This window comes from Anarhichas minor, unplaced genomic scaffold (genome assembly GCF_050575085.1).
Source record: "Anarhichas minor isolate MPS153535 unplaced genomic scaffold, ASM5057508v1 ptg000007l, whole genome shotgun sequence".
Taxonomy (NCBI): domain Eukaryota; kingdom Metazoa; phylum Chordata; class Actinopteri; order Perciformes; family Anarhichadidae; genus Anarhichas; species Anarhichas minor.
Genome location: NW_027466453.1, coordinates 5,022,923 through 5,043,636, shown reverse-complemented (window position 1 = coordinate 5,043,636; position 20,714 = coordinate 5,022,923). Strand labels below are relative to the sequence as shown.

Sequence of the window (20,714 nt, the reverse complement as noted above, 5' to 3'; positions counted from 1 at the left end):
TTGGCAGTAACAGAATAGAATGGATGACACAACTGATCGTCACCTGTAGGCCCCTGGTGACGTTCTTGTCCAAGCCGTCTTCCACTGAGCAAAAAATAAACCACGGTCCGGTCCACGGTCTCGCCTCACAGGAGGAGCAGCTCTATTGAGCCGGCTCAGTCTTGTTCTTCTTGTTCAGGACTTTGCGGAGGCTCTCGTGCATCAGGTAGGGCCTCTCGGCACTGCCATCGTTCCTCTCAAGATCCTCCACTGGAACGAGATTCAATAGAAAGTTTAGCACCAAAGGTCATCAGAGCCTCAGAGACTAGTACTTGTAAAAAGGACAGAGTAAATTTGGCTTGTTTCCACTTTAAATTTAAGTTTAATTTGCATTTAATAAACATAAATCTTTGATTAATAGTTCGGACAATCACCAACAGCATCAATCCATTCAAAGTGTTTAAGTGACTGCCTCACATACTGTTTATTGAACCAACTTTAATACCAAGCACACACACTCCCTTGTAAAGACGCACTGAATGAAAAACACACTTCCAACATAGAAAAACCTGTTTGGTGTGAACAGAAATGAAAGTGCACTGATAGTGCAGAACTTAACACTGATTATCACATTTGCATAAACTTTGAACAAACGGATACACTAAAGGTGCAAACAGACCTGCGTTGACACTGTAAATTAGGCACATGAACGGCTTCAAGTTTCTATTGGCCCGTGGCAGTGGGAGGGACTATCAAAAGACTTTAAAAAAAAGTCAGTTTGTGACAGAAATATCACAGTAAGCCATTCATACAATTGTTTACAACGTTTGAAACACGTTCAAAGTACCAGAAACGAACTGGAGACATTTCAAGCACCATGTCATTAAGTGTGGATGTACCTGGCTGTTAAACCGTCGAAACTAAATCTTAACACCTCAGATCAGAGACCATTTCATCATTTGAGGAAACAAATGACCCACATTTTAATGCACTCATTCCCTAGACACATGCTTGATGTTCAATTGACCATTCGCTAAGCCCCACACACTACACATCACAGTGATAATTGTGAGATCAATCACTCAAAATTCTTAGTCATTTTTGAGAAAGAGGAGCCTCTGTGTAGACAAAATCAGGCTCCTCATTTCTAGACACTTTGATTATTTGTCAGTTGTTGTCAAAGAGCTAATTAAGCTAACGTGAGCTCCATGAGATGGTTGAAAACGTCGTCTCAAACCAGAGAGGACTCATGCTGAGACTGAGGCTAGGGTAAGGAAAAGGTTGGCTTGAGGGGTGTGTTCAATGACAGTAGATTAGAAGCTGTCATTAGTTGGACACCCAGTGTAATTATAAAATACTGTTTTTATTGCATGCGTAATAATATATTCCTGTTACCCTGAGTGACGTTAGTCAATATCTATTTTAGGAGCAAAATTTACTTTAAAAGGAAAGTTTTCATTGTGTTTTTGTTTGTTTCCATATTGCATTGCAATAGCCCATTTAAAGCGATCATATGCCAAACAACTAATCAATGCAGATATTGTATGCTAATAGATAAAAGGACGATACAGTACATGCTTTGGTTTTCTGACATACATCTATGCCGTGTTCTGAGCCGTCCGGATTGCAGCCGATGAAATAACGCTCATTACAGCCACGAGAGACTCAAGAGTTGACTTGGACTTGCAAAAAAATGCCTTGTGAGCATCTCGGACGTACGCATTACAGAAGTTAGACGTATGCGTTATTGCTAGCATTGATACAAGCTTGTATTTTTAATAGTTTACTTGTAACGATCGGATGAGGACTAACCGATGCATTTTGTGAACATAATGGTCTCTTGAATAATGATTTTGGCTGTTTTTTGGAATAAGGAAAGAGTCGCTAAGTTAGCTTACACTCTGATGTAGCATCCAGGAAATACTGCAGTAAATGTGCTGTTGTGAACTCAACCTGTAACCCCGCAAGATAATGTAGCATGAAATGTTATTTTCCGTTGGAACCATCAATGGGTAAGTACTACAGGTTGGAAGCTAGTTAGCCCAAAATGCTAACGATAAACAGAGCTTAAGCCCTCCCATAAACCTTTGCTTTAATGCAATTATAACCGTCGCACATATTTTATATATTGTGTTCAGTTTAGTTTGTTGATCTATTTTACAGCATGATTAAGGGAAAAACTACCGGCCCCCGATTTTCATGCCACTTGGTGGAAGGGTGTAGCCAAGGAAGTCAAATTTCGGCACGGATCCGAATCACGGGGCAGATACACACAACGGCCTTGGCAGAGTTCGTCATTCTCCGAGCACCCTTCAAGCTAATTTCTTAAATCTAACACTAAAGACACTACTTTCCAAACTCCTAAAGCCTCTTGCACACCGTTCGCATCTACTGTCAAGGTTGCTAAGCTATGATTGGACAATCACTGGTCGGGGGAGGGTTTTAGCAAATGGTCAATTAAGAAAGCAAATCCTTCACATCTTGTTTTCTATGTTTCCTTGTGCGGAAACGAGAAGGTAAAAGGAAATAGGTACAACTTGGCTGTGAACAAAGGAAACACTGAATCTCAGCTTTAAAGGCATGGTGTTCTGTAACTGTACTCCAATCTAACTCTGTGATGAGTGGGTTAAGTGCAAAGGAGGGTAATTCACAAAGTTCCAGCTCCTTACTATCATCGTTTAAGATCTTTAACTAGAACCGTTCAAAAAATGTGCTGCTGGGGTTTTGCTTTGCCCGTAAATGTGTGTCCTTCCCCACAAAACTCCTCTTGTCTAAGCCGCGTCCTCCTCCTCCTGATCCTGCTGTTGCTTCGGCCGGACGTCTCCGTCGTCTTGTTGCCGAGCAGAAGACGAAGACGGATCCTCAGCCGCGTTCTTCCACAGAATCTCACGAAGGGTTGAGGACATGTAATAAGGCCTTGCGGCTGAACCGTCATTGCGCTCCAGATCTTCACCTTATTGTGTGTGCGTTTGTGTACGTGTTAATGGATGGAACAGAAAATTAGTATTGAATTCAAGGTTTAAAAAAAACAAAAAGAAAAAAAGAAGATGTTAAAGGGCCAGTAGGAAGGAGAAAAGGCAGGAGGTGAATTGTGGGAAGTGAGAAAAAAAGAGGAGACAAAAAAGAGAAAGAGAGTCAAATAGCAAGCAAGCAAAAGGCACCCACAGGCATTAAAAAAGTTAACAGTTCAACACCAAGCAGCCACAATTTCCAGAATAAGAAACTGGTTATTTTGAAGTGTGGCACACCGTACTCATGCAATTTAGAATTAGTGACAGCCCGACACCAAAAGCAATGAGAGACTTGAAGAAGTGAGGAAAGTTTTTAGCTGGTAACGAATGAGCTTTTTTTTTTTTCTTCTCAATACAACAGATCTGCAATGCCGAATTCTTTTACTCGGCGTCCACATGACCCCGCAAAATCTAGAAGTAAGACGGGGACGGCTGCAATGTTACTTACAGAAACAGAGGAAGAGGGTGTCCACACACATGGCGTACACGCTGAAGAATCCGTGGGCAATGAGGTAGGAGCCAACCACCACAGTCTGGGGGGGGACGAGAAGAGCCATAAATCACACATGGATCAGGATCAGAAAGAAAGCAGGGGAACAGAAGTATACACCATTTCTGATGTGTGACTGTATAACACTACTGTTCCTAGGAAGAAACGGAGCGGCACACTCACCAGGATGGGCACCCAGTAGTAGTGGAGATGGGGGGCTGTATCCTCAAAGGCCTTCACTCTCCCAGAGAAGAAGAAGAAGGCAAAGATCCCTGTGGAAGAGAGGACCAAAAAAAACTCAAAGTCAAATCCCCATCGACATCGACTGTATTTCCTCGATGTTCCAGCCGCAGCCTGTACACACTACAAACTCCAAGCAAGCTTTAAGGCGCTCCATGTTTCACACTGATTGGTTGTGAATAAGCGAATTATGTCGATATAATTTACATCGCACATGAAAGTCTATGGAAATCCATTCAGGCTCATTGTGTTTCTATTGTGTTAGTATTCCATTGAAATATGAAAACCGCTCAGTATTTCCCAATTATCGAATGTAAATTAGCTCATTATGACAAATTGTATAATTTATGAGGTATATTTTGCATTGACGTCTGCGGAAGCCCATTCAGTCCAGCTGTGCTTGTAATGCAGCAGACTGTGAAGGAGCTCATTATGGTGACCTGTGCAGTTAAAACTGTCATGCTTTAAGCTTCAATGGGATTTGCAATTTCTTGTATTTAAGGAGTATACTGAAAGAAGCAGTAAGGTAGAACCGAGTACACTTTAATTACACAATTTATTTATCGCAAGTAATATCATTATCGCAATATTCAACATGACCTCATATTTTCCATATTGATGCAGCCCTATTCTCTATCTAGAATACTGCATTTGTCCAATGAAATATTCAAGCATGAAGAAATAAAAACAGACTCACCCACGAGCCCAACGACGAGCAGTTTGCCCAAAAACAAGAGGAAGTCTGTCACTTTGTCTAAGACGGCCACCCTGGAGGGATTAAAGAGGATCACTTATTCTTTGCAAAAGGGAGACTTCCAATCTTATGAAATCAAACGCTTAAAAAAAAATGATGCAAATCCCAGACCCCGGTGTCCACTCACCTGATCATGTTCCTCATGAGGAGGAGGAAGGCATCTCTGGCAGCGGTGCAAAAGTTTTTGCCGTAGATCGCCACCTGGAGGCCGAACGCACTCATTACATTCAGATGATTCAACATGACGGAGAACGATGCGTTTCTATTTTAATGATGGGATGAGTACAGCGACTTAAAAACCACCCACCATGATGTAGGCATTCCTGTTTAGGAACTTGATACATTTCTCCAGACACCAGAAGCAGCACTTCAGACAGCACAACAGGAACTTGGTAAACTTATTGTGGGCTCCTGGGAATGAGACGGTGATTGACAGGTAAGTGAAGGTCTGATCAACACTGCATTCAAAATATGGCTTGTAGCCTCGAGCAGCAATAGACCTTTCAGCTTGTGGTCCAGATACTCCAGCAAAACCCTGATGATCTGGATGATTGAGAGGATGAGGGATCCGAACGCCAGAGTTCCCGTGTGATACCTGAAACAAGATAGGGAAAATTGCATGTGATATACTTCAAATGTTAGGCGTGAGACGATGCCGGGACATCCTCCACACACACCTGAGAGATCTCCCCAGGGCAGAAAAGACCGGGAAGGCGGGCATGTCGTCCGGCTTGTTGACGGCCCAGTAGTACGAAGCGAAGGCCCCGGCCAGCGTCATCTGTCCCAGAGCCGTGACGAAGTTGGCGCACCAGAAGAAGAGGAAGACGTTGTAGAACTGCAGGCCGATCAGGTACTTGTGGTAGGCGGTCTCTCCGCCGTAGAAGGCAAAAAGGCACTCTGAGTTAGGGCAGTGCGCTTTTTCCTCACTGGTCGAGTAGTTCTGAGAACGGATGCAGGTTATATCAGAGACCTCGTACGCACAGTGGGAATCCACGAGATTTCTATTTAACGTGACCGTTCACTCAATATGAGAATTCAGGGGAAGAATCAGGGTTCAAAAGGTCAATACGAGGATAACTTATTTACAGTTATGTTGTCTTAAAACTGCAGTAAGATCAAAAACATGCTGCCTGCAGGATCTAACATAAATCTGAAATGAAATGAAATAAGACAACTTACCGCTGGGTCACAGGTTTTTCTAGAGTGGTCGCATAACGTCTCATTGAACACTTTGTAGATGGGTTCATTGGAGGTAGACAAGAAGCTGATCGGTTCCATTAAGGACAAACGATCATAACAGATCTCATTCAACATCCAACTGCTACATATGACATCACATTCATTTCGGCACACTGTTGGTTACATTAATGACCACCTGAGCTGAATTACTTATCCACATGTGCAAGCTTATTTCTGCTTCATACAGTTGCGCACACACATCTGGGAGCTGCCTGCAAGGAAAACTAAGGCTGAATCAAAATATCTGGCCTTCACTCATAGACTTTATGTAAGAAGTGGACGTAGTCAGCGTGACGTCACACAGTTTGTTGACTACGGTTTTGAAGCCTCGAGTTCGGTATTTTGGCCGTCGCCATCTTGTTTGTTTTGCAGAAGTGCCACAAGAGGGTGGAGCACAATCAAATGCTGAATGCAACATTTTTCAGCAACCAAACACAATTTACTTTCATGAACTGGAAACGCACTGTGAAAGGGTTAAAGTCGTAACACAACAGCCCGGACAACTCCCGAGCGACCTGTCAATCACAGGGTAGCCCCGCCCTAAAGCATACTCTGCTTTATGGTCTATTTGACTCTAAATGGACCATAATGTACTAAATGAACATCATGCTGTATTGAAGAAGACTTGAAACTAGAGATTGAGACCATAAACTCATGTTCACAATGTTTACTGAGGTAATAAATCAAGAGAGGAGTAGAGTCATTTTCTCATAGACTTCTATACAATCAGAGGAATCGCCCCCTGATGGCCATTAGAGAGAATGCAAGTTAAGGCACTTCTGCATTAGCTTGACTTCCAAACTTAACCGGCGTATTCCCAAGAAGTGCTTAAAACTGTCCAAATCAAAATCCACAATATATTAAGTTCTCAAGGTGTTTCAGTTCAAAATGAACTGGATGGTTACTTTGTACATTGTTTTAACCACACATATAGATCTACTATACTGCTGTTTGTCAAGGAACTGATTTATCATCTTTATTGTTGCTGATGTGCCTCTGATTCACACATCAGTCTCATATATCAAAGTTAAAGCTGTTACTTATCGTTCATGATGAATTTGAAACAACCTGTGGCAAATAGGCCACGGAGTTATTTTCTTTGAAAGCAACCGCTCCGCTGTATGAGCTGCTGGTTTAATGGGCAGCTCCACCAGTCGTAATGCTCTCCACCTGTTGCTCCTGCGTTTCGGGCCACGCTCGACCATAAACAACGACACTGGCTGACAGCGAGTTGAAAGGATACACAGCAGTAACGGCCCAGAAGGCGATGACCATGGCCAGGAGGACGAACGTGAACAGAGGGTAGAAAAGGGAACTCATCACGTGACCGACGGCTCTGTGAACACAACATCACAACCAATTACAATTAGTTGTAATTTGATTACCTCATCTGTGCCATTAGTCAGACACTTTAATCCACCACTATGATCATCATCGATCCGTCTTTCCACTCCTCCCATCCTGTGAAGTCTGACCTGCTGGCTTCTTTGATGAGAGCGATGGCGATGAGGATCCTCTTCCTGAGGAAGATGAGCAGCAGGATGATGATGACGTCCACAATGGCCAGGATGATCACTAAAAAAGGAGAGAAGGGTCGCAGAGGGAGACGTCATGAGGGTGTTTCACGGCAACGTGTCAGAATCTTGAGTCGAGTACGAGCGGTGTACTGACTGAAGGCCAGCCAGGTCTGTCTGATCTGCAGGTAGACCGCGAAGTCCGTCTGGAAGCCCAGTTCCTGTAGAGTCACATTGGCGCCCGCCTCTCCCTTCAGGGCAGCGTACTCCATGTAGCAGTGGAAGATACCTGGACAGCAAGGACACACACACACACACAGTTTTAAAGAAGCAGCGTGCAGGCCTACAGTTAGGAGAAACATACAGGAGTAACAGCATGGGAGCAAAGCAATGTGCTGCTGTGGACGAGGCATCAGTCAAATGGATTTTAGACACCTTAAAAAAAAAAGCAATATCAGTTTTGAGGTATTCTTTATTTACAGTATTTTCACCACTTTACTTTGCCATCAGACGTCCGTTTGAAGCCGCTCTCAAGACTCCTTTGATAAAAACAGTAGTTTCACCTCGCAGAACAGAGTTGCTGGTCTACTGCTGCCTCGAACTGTTAGTGTGTATGTGTTGTTGTTTGACTTCGGTGATTTAAAGGGTTAGTTCGGATTCACCAAAGTCACAAACTGATCGAGGCAGCAGTGGACCAGCAACTCCCGTGTTCTGTGAGGTAAAACTAATGTTTTTGTCAAAGGAGTCCGGTGGCTTAAACTGGTTTTGATCTTTTTAGGCGTCTAAAATAGGTTCGGTTGCTGCGCCCGTCAGCAGCAGCACATTGCTTTGCTTCTGTGCTGGTACTCCGAAATCAGTTCCAGTAGCCATCTACTGGAGGTAATACACGGACTATGGAGAAGTACCTCCTACCAGCCCACTTCAAAACATCCAAACATCCAAACAGAGTGATAGAGACAGAGAACAGCAGTGTTTTGATAGCGAGGAAGAAGATGTTGATTTTCTTCTCTCACAGACTGCATCACTGATGGATTTTTAAAAACAACAACTTAAAAGCACATCGACTGTTTTCTCCATTTACACTGCAATTTTCTTTAGCAAAAATGGAATTAACATATTCCACATGGGCATGTGTAAATATCTCAAGCTCCACCAGATTAGAATGGAGGCCCTGCTCTTTATTCATCCACTGCCATGGTGAAGCTGAGCATCGATGATGGCTTTGTTTTTTCCATCCACCAGAAACACGTGTTTAACTTCAAGATGAGTCCCAATATTATAACACACACTAACTCTAAGCAGGTTCGGAGTGTGTAGTTGGTTCACACTGGAAAAGTGAAGAGAAAAAGAAAACTGTCGCCATAGATCCTATAAAACACATTTTTCGGTGTGCTGTTGATGGACACTATTCTCCCACAATGCAATGCACAAAGAAAACAAAAAACAATTGTGTCGCTGGTGGTACAACCTGCCTTCTAAAACATGTGCTTTGGCCCTTACCATATCCTACGACCAGTATCACCAAGACAATCATGACCCAGACCATGATCCCCGCCAGGAAGCGCAGCAGCACGATGAAGAGCAGGCTGATGAGCATCGCGAGGACCAACCCTCTACAGAGAGTTTCAAGGTGTGAGGGGGGAAGGTGAGCACAATGTTGCACACACACACCGGATCAAAAGGAGACACAGCTTTACACAACGTAGGCGGGTGACTTACATCAGGATCCAGTACCAGGACTGTGTGTAATCCTCGAAGATTTTCATGACCACCTGGCGAGCCTCGATAACCACGGTGGCGTTCCTGCAGAGAGATTCCAGAGTGTTTAATCCGTTTTCAGCGCTACGGCGTTCCTCGTCGGGTGTGGTTTGTAAAATAAATAAAATATATCTAACGTGTCGGGCCGGGGACACGTACACACAGCTGTTTACAAGAGCGATGCACTCACTTGACTCCATCCACAAGATCCTTGGCGTCTCTCATGGTTCCGCTCCCGTCATCGAAGTGAGAGTTGTTTCCCACGGTTATCACGCCTTCTTTCTGGCCCAAAGCTGGGAAACACCGGCGGGTGACTGAAGGAAAGCAGAAATGAGAGATGAGGCTGGTTGATTGATGTGTACATGGCAGCAATCTGGATGTATACAACATGCAATATAATTATGATCCAACTCACATGGTCTGCTGGGGGTCAGCATGGCGGGACAGAGACCTAAACTGAGGATTTGTGGTATACCCTGAAACACAGCAAACAGACATGAAGGTGTGCGGAAACCTTTGGACAATCTAAATAGTGGAGGCAGCACAGGGTGTCCTCCAAGGAGGCTTCAACTCAACAACATGGCTTTGAACTCACCATTGTGTTGGTCACACCGTCCTTGCAGAATCTCTTGTAGTCCTCAAAGTCTTTTCTGTTGGTGTAGGCTTTCGCCAACGTCATGAACTTTTCGGGGCACTTCTCCACGCATATCTAAAAAAGGAGGGAGCGCACAGTTACATCGAGAGCGGTTAAGGCGTTCACTGGTGCGGATGTTGGATGCAGAATGCAGCACAGCAGGTTCCGTGGTTAAAAAACAACCGCAGTAGCTGTGCCTGGTATCCATTCTACACACTGATAAGGTTTCCCCAAGGACCAGAGAAGAATACGTGAGTTCACACCTGCGTGGTGGGACACTGGAACTCCAGCAGCACCATGGGGCTGGCACACTTCATGATGTTGAAGTAGAACAGCAGTGGCTTGTTGCTGTTAAGACACACACACACACACACACACACGTGCAAAATGGTCAGAGGAAGAAAACGCTGATGGGAGGCGTTAACGCCATGTCTGTGCATTTCTATGACCAACAGTGCACCTATGCTTTATTTCTGTTTCTGGCTACACACAAACCAACATTATGATTGTTTCCTTATGAGGCTGGTGCATCCATAGATATACAGGTACAATGGCTTCATGGTTTCCCATGTGGTAAAGGGCGTGTAGGAAAAGTAACACAGCTGCACATTTAATGGAAATGGATCATCCCGTCTCTTTAATGGCATTTATGCGGAAGTTTGAGATCTTTTCAATGGGACTTTTTGGGGTCCGATGTGACAGATCGGTGCTCAGCTGTTTCCGCATGCGTGTGTCCACATTTGACACTTAGATGCGACCCGCCTGGTCGGATAGTGATCGGAGATTCTTTGTGGTCAAAGGAGCCGCAGTAAAACGGTGATGAACACATCTAATTTCCAAAAAACTTCACGCAGTAAAAGCAAAATAAAACCTTTGCTGCTTACTCTTCCTCCCTGCAGTATCAGCTGACTTGTTTTATTAAAGAATAGCCGCCAACGAAGCGCCGCTTATTCTGTGATGAACACCTTCTCCTGACATTTTTTTACCCCGGTTACGTTGGTATTTAAAAGGATTTTATTTTGAAACGATAAAAACCAGGAAATGTGTTTTCATCAGCAGTAACTTAACAGGACTCAGACAGCTGGTCTCATCTGGGGCTCCCGGCCTTCCTCCTCTCTTCCATTTGCAGGGAGAAGACGAGTGTAACCACGGCCGCAGAGAGGGGAGGAGCTTGAGAAGGTGCTGCTTATGACGGAGGGATTCTGGATTAATAAAGTGGGCACTTTAAACCCCAAAGAGTTAAACTTGAGTATGCTGTGTTTTAAAAAATAAATTAGAAAAAAAAAAAAGATTATGAGAGAATACAGAGTTTGTTGCCTGTAAAGCCATTTTGATGGGTTAAAGTGTCAAAGATTGTTAAATAATATGTTTACTATTTATTAATTTATCTTTTTCTTGCAATGTTTGCATCAACTAATTGTATTATGTAAAGAGTATTTTTGAGGTAAAGGACAATAACGTTTGTATATTTCACCTTCCCACACGTTCACACATTCAATGCACTGAAGCTCACACCATTCGGCGAATTAATTATAATCATTGCGTGGAACGCAACTCACGCCAGTGGGGTGCCAGCCTGCCCGCAGAACTGGCCTCGACTGTCCGTGGGATAGATCACCTTCCTGGGGTCGCCCTGGGACCAGGCTGGGAGCGCAGAAACAGAAGGTAAAGGTTAAAAAAAAAATTGCATTATAATTTGCATTATAAAAGTTTTAGATTGTGTTTTTAGAAGTGTTTTTCTCTTACCCAGTATTCCCACTGCGATATAAGCCAGTATGGCAATAATGAAGAGGATGCAGCACACGATGTCTGTGCAGCCCCTAGAGAGGACAGAGCAAAGGGTGAGGGTGAGGGGGGGGGTCGAAAAAAGAAAAACTCTTTGTGATAACCAGAAGCCACGCCCCTCTCTCACCTGTTCTGGATCGGGCCCTTGAAGGTCGGGTCATACTTCCTCGGCTCGCCTGCACAGAAGGAAAGGAAGAAGTGCATTTGTCACTCTATGCAAATTCTGACTACTGATCTCTACAACCGTACGTGCAACACGATATGTTAAAAATAGAGATGCACCTTGCACCCGGGTTATTTTTAAAAGGGCAGTGGATTTAAGGTTAAGAGACAGTATGCCCCTCCCCTCCCGTCTTCCTCCCATTCTTCTGTCAGATGACTTTTCACTCCAGGCAAGACACGCCTGGCAACACAACAAATTCCTCCCTGGTGACTAAGCAGAGGTAAACCCATGTGCTAGACAGAGCTCACACGGGAGACTTTTGACAGTCTCATATGCATTCATTTCAGTTGAAACTTTGATGCAATATACTTTACTATCATGTCAACTGATGCTCTGTGGGTTCTGATAACTAGTCAGGCATTCAGGTACGTTTGCTGCAGGTTACCCGAGGTCAGCGTGTCAGAAGCAGCAGAATAGAAGCTTCTATTATCCGAGCAAATTCATCTTTTGGCTCCGAGCTAAATTCATCGGGGAGCATTAGCTTCACTTAGCAGGTCAGTGCTCTCCAGGGGCAGACATAAGAAATCAATGAGACACATTAGTGATGGAGAGCAAAGAAAAAAAAAAAAGTCACAGATGGGCAGGCGGCACAGCCACTGCTCCAACACAAAAATAAATATTGGTTTTATATCCAAATTAATCAATATTTTGGCTGCTTTTTAAGGGCTTCAAGCACCACCACCACCACCAAACCCACCCTACCACCATCTGCATGTATGTACACGTGTGTAACATCGGATCCAGACACATTAAAGCCAAAACATGGAGTATGATATGGTCCGTGGCGTCTCTGCATATTAATTATGTGATCTGGAGGATAATACTGCAGCTAGCATTTACCAGGCGAGCTCTTATAGAGAAGTCACAGCTTCATGTTTAGAAGGAGCATGGGTGCTGCCTTTCATAAACAGGGTGCTAGATTAATCAAAAGGTCAGACTCAACAAAGGAAAGGTAGGCCTTGTTCACATTGATATGTAGCTGTAGGAACCAGTGAAAGGCTTAATGAATCATGGATTTGTTACAAGTGAAGCCTGCTCCCTGTAATGATTATCCAAACACAAACTCTTAGCGCAGTAATATTTGTGCAAAGAGCAAAAACACTGATAAAAGAGCTCCCAGATCTCTCACTCTCTCACACACACACACACATAATCAGTGCTAGCAGGCTCTCCACACACACACACACACCTGTATAATCAGTGTTAGCAGGCTGTCCACACAAACACACCCATTCCTTCCCCACAGTGTTGACATGCTGATACTGACGCTCTGGTTTCTCTCAACACAATTTAGACACTTGATGAGACGGATTCCTTGTTAGGGCTAAAGATGAACCAATAATCCCTTGTTCATTTGACTTCTCTTAGATGAATACAGAATGAAACAAAAAAAGAGCTGAGAATCAACAGAAAACTGAAGCAAAGAGAGCAGTTACCATTCTTTCCGTAGAACTCTCCTTCTCCTTCCTCGGGCATGTTGATTCCCTCTCTCTGGGTCAAATGTGGAAATGTACAGAGAGCTCTCTTAACTCTGTTCTACAGACACTTTATCTGGTTCACTTCTTCCTCGCTCTCTCTGCCGGTACAAATGAGCCAGATCGGGAGGGAAAACACAGGTAGTGAGGAGGTAGAAACCAGTCCAACCTGTCCCAGTGAATAGCAGTGAGCTCAGGGCAGCAGCCAGCAGACTTCCCCCCCCCCCTGTGTGTTAATGCTGAATCAACTGCCTCTTTCCAATCTGGGCAGCACCTGTGCATCTCCCTTTATCTCCTCCCACTTCCAAAGAAAGACCCGTCTTGTCTGCTTTTTCCACTTTATTTGTTTGTCGTCGTCCCCCCCCCCAAAACAAAACGCCAACTAAAACAGGCAAATTTACTTTTCCACAGGAAGTGCAAGGGAGAGACAGGAGGCGTGCGTGTGAATGTGAGGGTGGAGACTAAAGTCAAAGTACTTAGATGTTATCAGAAACATGTGTTCAGAGACAACAAGGAGGAACTCCGCCTGCACCGCTGCCTCCAGTGGTGTTTTGTGTAGCTACAGAGGAAGAGGGGGCATGATTACATTCTGGATATTTAATTCATTTTGTTGTATATTTTTTACAGATATACTGATAATATCAGGTTAAAAAGAGCCATAGTTTTGATGTTGAATAATTGCCATTAAATTGCCATGTGGAGCAGCTGAAATAGGATCAATTCAAATCTCTTCCCCTCAAAGTGGTTTCTCCCATCTTGTGGGGACATGGCAGTATTGCACTGGGGCCAAATGCTTTCATGCACTAGAAACTTTGGACCCCTCTCTGTTCTGTACACAACCAGAGTATGTTAGATGAATTCATAATTCCAACAAAGAGTCCACAGAAGGACTAAATGCCACAGATGTTTTTAACAGATGCTGACAGAGACTTTCATTCCAGCTGGAATGGCTGAAAGTTTCCAAACACTCTGTTTTTGGTTCAGGGCCAATGTTGCTGTGAATGGGAATTCCCTGTTGTGATTTCCATAACTCAAAAACCTTTTTTCAACAAGTGACTCTGGAACAGAGGCCGGTAGTTTCAGGGGGAATTTGATTTCTTGGACGACGATACGAGACACGATAGTTCTTACTTCCATCTATTGTCCTTTCACTGTTGGACAGATGCTACAGGTTAAGATGTGCAATTAATCCTGAGCCGTTAGCTTGGACTGGCTGACAGCGAGTTGGGACGGTGCAGTGAGCGACGTGTGGTGCAAAGTAAAACCAACTATTCTGTTTTGTAAACAGGCTTAAATTAATCATTAATTCCAGTGAGCCACCGTTGTGCAACCAGACAACCTTTGAGCATTCACTAAAATCATGAAAAAAAACACAAATGAAATTTGCTACATGTGTAAGAGCTTTGATTTAATTATGAAATGCCATACTGTCATTTTTAGGGATAGACAATCTGTCTTCATATTGTGCTTTTGTTTGTTTACATGTATCTAGTCATTAGAGAGCACTGTTTTCACTGAAACAAAATCAAAACTGAAACTGAAACTAAAACCAAACTTAATGTCTTGCATTGTTTCGCCTTGAGTTTCTTCCTCTGGTACAGAATTAGTTTTGTTCATTGTGTTACGTGTCTTTACATTCATGACTTTCCCCTGCTTTATTTTCTTGCCACCGCTCTAACCGTCCTGAATCTACAAGAAATCCGGGAGGGCCTTTTCCATGGAAGACATTTTGACATGTCCAATGAATCACCACCTTAGGGGGGTGGAGGGGTTTGTGTGCCCCAGTAAGCCCTGGGAGCTGTGTTGTCAGGCGTAATAGCTCCTGGTAGGGTCTCCCAAGGCAAAGTGGTCCCAGGGGAGGGGCCAGACTAAGAGCGATTCAGTGTTGTAGCACCTTGCCTGGAAAAGGGAAACCGGGGCTCTCTTCTGGAGCCGGACCTTGGAGGGAAGCTCGTCGGCAAGTGTCTGGTGGGCCGGCCTTTACATATCGGACAGGCACAGCTGGAAAAATCTAAGTGGAGCCGCCGGCCTGTGGGCCCAGATTGGCTCTAGGGACGTGGAATGTCACCTCTCTGGCGGGGAAGGAATAGGAGCTGGTGCGGGAGGTGGAGAGGTACAAACTAGATATAGTTGGGCTCACCTCCACGGATAGTACTGGTTCTGGAACCAAAACCCCTGGAGAGGGGCTGGCCCTTTCCGGAGTTGCCCTGGGTTGAGAGGCGGGTGTGGGGATACTCACAAGCCCCCGGCTGAGCGCTGCTGTGTTGGAGTTTTCCCCAGCAAACACGTCCTCGGCAGAGGAGGCAGAGTTTGACGACTTGGGGGAAGACCTCCCTGGCAGAAGTCGCTGAGGTTGTAAACAAAGCTCCTGAGTGGCAAGGCTCCAGGGTGGATGAGATTCACCCTGAGATGCGGAATGCTCTGGATATTTTTGGTCTATCTCGGGTGACATGCCTCTTCTGTGTTGTGTGGTCGGGGACAATGCCTGTGGAGTGGGAGACCCTCACCTATAGTCATGAGCTTTGGGTAGTGACCGAAAGAGTCAGCGTGTGGGTGTAGCAACCCCGCTGCATTCCATCTTTGTAATAACACGTGATGCTTACTAATCAGACTGCTGCCATAAAACTCAATGGGAGTAGTTTCCTGTAAGAACTATGGTTAAGAAAATAGTTCCTATGAAAACAAGGTCTGTGGAGTATCTCGACAGACAGATTGCTGTTGAGTTTTTTAAGTGTATTCTTTGGAGTGTCATATAGTCATATTGTATTGGAGAGAAGACAGACATCTCTACGACAGATATCTCCAAAACCAGGCAACCCACACCGAAACAATCTCGACTGATGAATAGCACCACAGGTGAGAGAAAAAATATGTACTTGTGATTTTCAGGTGAACTGACTTTTAATCGACAAGAAATCCGGTGGGCCTTTTTCATGGAAGACATTTTGACGTGTCACAGTAGTAGCCTGAGTTTCAATATGTTATTAGTAACACCTGTGCTTTTCCTACTATGGCATATCCAAATATCTGCGGTGAAAAAGGCATATTGTCCACACAGCACAGATGTACATTATCGATAGCAGGGGTCTCAAACTCATTTTCACTCCGGGCCACATCAGCATCACGGTCGCCCACAAAGGGCCGGTTGTAAATATAACTACTCGTAACATATTGTTAAATAACTCTCTGCATTTGATTATCGTTTATTCAAGTGTAAAAATATTGTACATGCAGTTATATAAATGTAAAAATATATCTCAGCACATTGCTGTTATTATAACTTAAATCCTTTTAATGTAGGGTTAATAAACCCACATTATTCTATCAAACTATTAAAGAAAATATCAAAGACAAATATCAAACACAAGTTATTACAATAACTTTGTTCAAAGCTTAAAATCCTTTCAAGGGTGCGTTTGCACAATCCCACATGAAGTATTTCATGTGTTTTAAAGCCACGTTTAAAGTAGTCTTCAATGTACTCACAATACATTTCCATGTCACATGTAGGGTAACCAGCCAAAGAGCTGCTTCTGTGACTGTGTGTTTAAGTATCTCATCATTTTGACTTTCTATCTCAGAATTATGACTTTCTATCTCATCATTTCGACTATGGGGATATTTTTATTGTCAAGTCTAACTTAAAATTTTTTTTTTTTTTTTTTTTGCTGGCGGATTCGCGGGCCACATAAAATGACGTGGCGGGCCGCGGGCCGGGAGTTTGAGACCCCTGATCTATAGTCTTGTGGTTCCTACTTTTTAATCATGCTCCCCTTTTTGGTAATTCCATCCTATCCCCTTGACGCGTAAACTTAATTAATTTTTATCAATCAGCAACAATACTGAGTATGCTTGTAACAAGTTGCACTTTATTGATATATTATTAGCAATACCTGTTTTATTTAGCAGCAGACATTGTGAAAGCAGGAAAAGCACAGGTGGAGCTTATTACGTTAACGATGACTCCATCCCGGCAATCACTAATTTGTTCCACCTGTGTTTGACAGGTATACATGTTATGCAATAGTACAACCATACTTTAATTATTTTTTAGGTTCTGGGAACTAAAAGAAGCAGAAGAAATGGTCAAATAAAATAGCAGAAGTAAAAAAGAAAGTAATACAATCTAGATATTAAAGGGCTATATTTAAAAGGATTGTGATTTCATAGCCAGACGGCACAGACAGAAGACTTTAATAACATCTCAAGGTTACTGCTGCTGCTGCCATCCCACATCTCTTACATTACAGTAGGAGGGTGTGGAGTGTGTTAAAAAGGAAGCAACGCCACAATCACACACAATCACACACATCCTCGGTACACCCACAGTAAAATGTTGTATCCTTTGGCACATCTTGTCTTGTTATATATTGGAGTCCATGTTTCTCGAAAAAGTCCTGACAGCATGGATCTGCCATCCAAACCTCTAAGATGTGTCGCCTCTGTTCCCATACCGAACTGAAAACGTCACCCCCTCATCTCTGCTGTTACACCAAGTGTGGTTATTTCTTTAACTCAGACACGGACGACGGAACGTGAAACCAAGATCCAATTTATACATTTAGGCTGTACGTGAATCACACAGAATGAGCAAAAAACAAGTGGCCAACAGGAAGCTATTCTCTAAACAACACATACTATCTGAGACTTCACTCCTCGGATACAATTAATGCACCGTCCTGACCACAGTAGAAGACACTTCAAGGAATATTTGAGGGATATAATAGCTGGTAAAATTCCCCAAAAAATGTGTTGCTTTCATATTAACAAAGATAAATATTTCTCAGGGCCAGCAAGGTCAGCCAAGATCAACAAACAGAGCTACAGACTGGTAAAGAAACTCATTAACGAGCAGGGGGCGGCTCACTGGGGTGGTCTCGCTCTCAAATCCAAATGACTCTGCATTTGTATCGCCTCCTCTCCGCCAAACTCATCCTCCCAGACCTCAATAACCAGTCTCACACTGCCCTGGTCATGCCTTTTGTATCTCAGGCAGAGTCTCATGATCCTGTTCGGGTTGTTAGGGTTTGACGAGGATGAAGCGCGTTTAAGTGGAAGCGTGTCGGCTGCAATGACAGAGATGTTTTTGGCCGTTTGTTAGTCGCGGGGAGGAAAAGCTGTAGCATGCAGGAGCTGAAAGGAAAACTGAATTAGGACTAAATCTGCACATGTAGCTCACGTAAACTCTAACAGACCGCAAGGACCTGAAAGAGAGACCGGAGGAGCTCAGCATCGGGTTTCAAAACCACTCTCCTAAATATGGCTTATAATTACTAATCTGCACCATGGGCATGGCTGCCTGGCTGCCTCGAATCCTGTCATTGAGGTTCCTTGTTGTATCTCGGCCTGAAATTACTCCAACATGTGAAACTATAGATGTTCCTGCAGAATGTTCTGGAGGTTTAGATTACTGTCCTTGTGTCCTTTTTTTAGCTGGTTTCCCTCTATAGCCTCGAGACGCACTGATACATGTTAATGTTTGCACCGAAGGTTTACTTGAGGCCGTTCTCTCAAGCCTCAGCCGTCTCTTAAGTGAATTTGCGGCCTGAGTCACAACCGTCTTCTCCTTTAAGGTCCAACAAACACAATCATGTTGTGTCTCCTCTGTCTGCATCCTTGACTAAGTATTCAGTGTGGTGCTGCCTCCTGGGGAGGGGTTGGTAATGTGAGTCATGGTGTGGCGGGCAGACGGGTGGAGAATGGTGTGTGCAGAGAAGAGGAGGGAAAAAAAAACACAACGTTAAAGCCACATCATGAAAGAAGCCAGCGGACAGAAGAAGTGCCTCGTGTTGTTTTCATGCCTACTCGTTAGAACATCCTGCTAAGAGCTCGACATGCTCAACACGTCGCTGCAGAACAACATCAATTGCAAAATCTTTGTTTTTGAAGTATCTAAATACAAAAAGAAACAATGTAATTTGCCCCAAAACTAATTGTTTTACGCTTTATGAAATCCCTTGTAAGAAGCAAAGAGCTGCACATCTCACGTTGCATATTCTCAATATGCAATAATGCATCTTCACTATTATAAGACATATTTGTGGTAAGCAGGACACAATTAAAAAGCAGCGGCAATACAAACATAAAGCATACTGTTTTGAACAATACAGATGTAAATATATGGATATTATGCATTCTCGTCTGAGCCGAATATTTCTAAGGTGAAACTAACAGACGTCCACCACATGCCTCACGCGTTTGAGGCATTTTTCTAATAAGCTCTATAGATAGCTGGGCGTCAGCTATAAGCTCCTGTTGCCTGCTGCCATACCAGTCTGAGGAATGTGGCAGCAACTGGACAAGCAGCGGATAAACCGGGACATTGTACACACACAATGCACGAGGCACTCTGTACATACAGACCTGGCTTTTGAAAAAAAAAAACTGTATATACGTGCACTGAATATGTTAATAAAAAGGGAACTCACAATTTTAAGCAACGTAAAAGTTAATATTTAGGTTTGGGAAAGTGGTCCGCTGGTCGCAAACGAAACACAAAAGCACGTCTTAGTGTAAATACTGAAAGTATTTGCAGTTACCACAAATAGTACCGTTATCGTCTGGCGCCAAAAATAAAGTATCTAAGGTTGTTTACGGTTGTAACGTTAGTTCGCAGCTATCCCGGGACGAGGCAGAGCGTGCCTCTGTTGGACTTTAAATAATTACCATATTTCGGTTTCTCCTCCAGTTCCATGATAACAGAGTGTTTCTTCCGGGCCAAATGTGTTGTTTTATGTTTTTATTTTCGGCGGAGACTAACTACAGCATACTTCCAGTCTTGACGGAGGTTCCCCTGTCTTCTTCTGACACTTTGACCACCCCAGTAGAAGTCCGCTCCAAAATCTGCAAAAGTTCAAAGCGAGATTCCGCAAAGAGGAGAGAGCTGGCCAATGAAAACGCAGGACACCGTGATCGACAAGGGCGCTGAGCCAATCGCTGAGTCAAGGCGGGAGTTTACGTCCCTGGACTGGTTTCAGTTCTCGTACCGTTAACTGATACAGACATAACTGTCCAATGAGCTGCTATAACCGTCTAACAAGCGTCAATTACAATTAAACTCAATATTTTATATAATATAACGAGGTCTATGTCACTTGTGTTTGTCAATCAGTACTCATTCACAGCGGAAATTAATTTCCATCAAGCCAAGAGTAGAGTAAATCATTGGCATAGCATAACTTTTATTGGCCTGATGAAATTCAAGACATTAATTATAAAAGCAAATCTATTCATTCATTATTCAACTTACATGCCTAACATTGCCTGGTACGACTGCACTCTGTGAGGCAGGACGGCTGCAGAGGAGGAAGAGAAAATCCAAATAGTAAAATTAGAGATACCACAAAGTAAAAATCTAAATGTTACTTAAGTGATAATACAGAGGTATTATGTGCAAAATGTAACAAGCGTCTTTTATGTAAAATCATTAACGGACACTCAGAGGATTATATCAATGTAATGCATGGATCGTACTGTATTTGGGTAACATTAAAGGGGCAATCCATCAATATTTCATATCAAGTGCAGTTTACTCACAGAGCGTAGCCTTATATTAAAACTGTGACAACAGTTGTATCATGTCTTCTGTGGCTCTGGAGGGAGCTGTCTGAAA

General features: G+C 43.5%; 1 protein-coding gene across 3 annotated transcripts; it reads right to left on the bottom strand.

Annotated features, from left to right (window-relative positions):
• Positions 1 to 142: 142 nt before the first annotated feature.
• On the bottom strand, positions 143 to 19,796 carry LOC142936120 (choline transporter-like protein 2). 3 transcript variants are annotated; one of them, XM_076080044.1, is made up of 22 exons: positions 19,769 to 19,796; positions 11,532 to 11,580; positions 11,366 to 11,439; positions 11,179 to 11,263; positions 9,883 to 9,967; positions 9,581 to 9,694; positions 9,401 to 9,461; positions 9,176 to 9,299; positions 8,947 to 9,030; positions 8,728 to 8,840; positions 7,385 to 7,516; positions 7,189 to 7,288; positions 6,957 to 7,049; positions 5,654 to 5,738; positions 5,152 to 5,414; positions 4,975 to 5,069; positions 4,782 to 4,885; positions 4,602 to 4,675; positions 4,418 to 4,488; positions 3,664 to 3,752; positions 3,439 to 3,523; positions 143 to 249 (listed from the first exon to the last, which is right to left on the bottom strand). In XM_076080044.1, exons 1-22 carry the CDS (start codon positions 19,794 to 19,796, stop codon positions 143 to 145), a joined length of 2,115 nt encoding a protein of 704 aa, XP_075936159.1. The 3 variants fall into 3 exon arrangements, with proteins under 3 accessions (XP_075936159.1, XP_075936158.1, XP_075936157.1); XM_076080043.1 differs by lacking the exon at positions 143 to 249 and adding an exon at positions 2,423 to 2,932; XM_076080042.1 differs by lacking the exons at positions 143 to 249; positions 19,769 to 19,796 and adding exons at positions 2,423 to 2,932; positions 13,064 to 13,103.
• Positions 19,797 to 20,714: the final 918 nt, after the last annotated feature.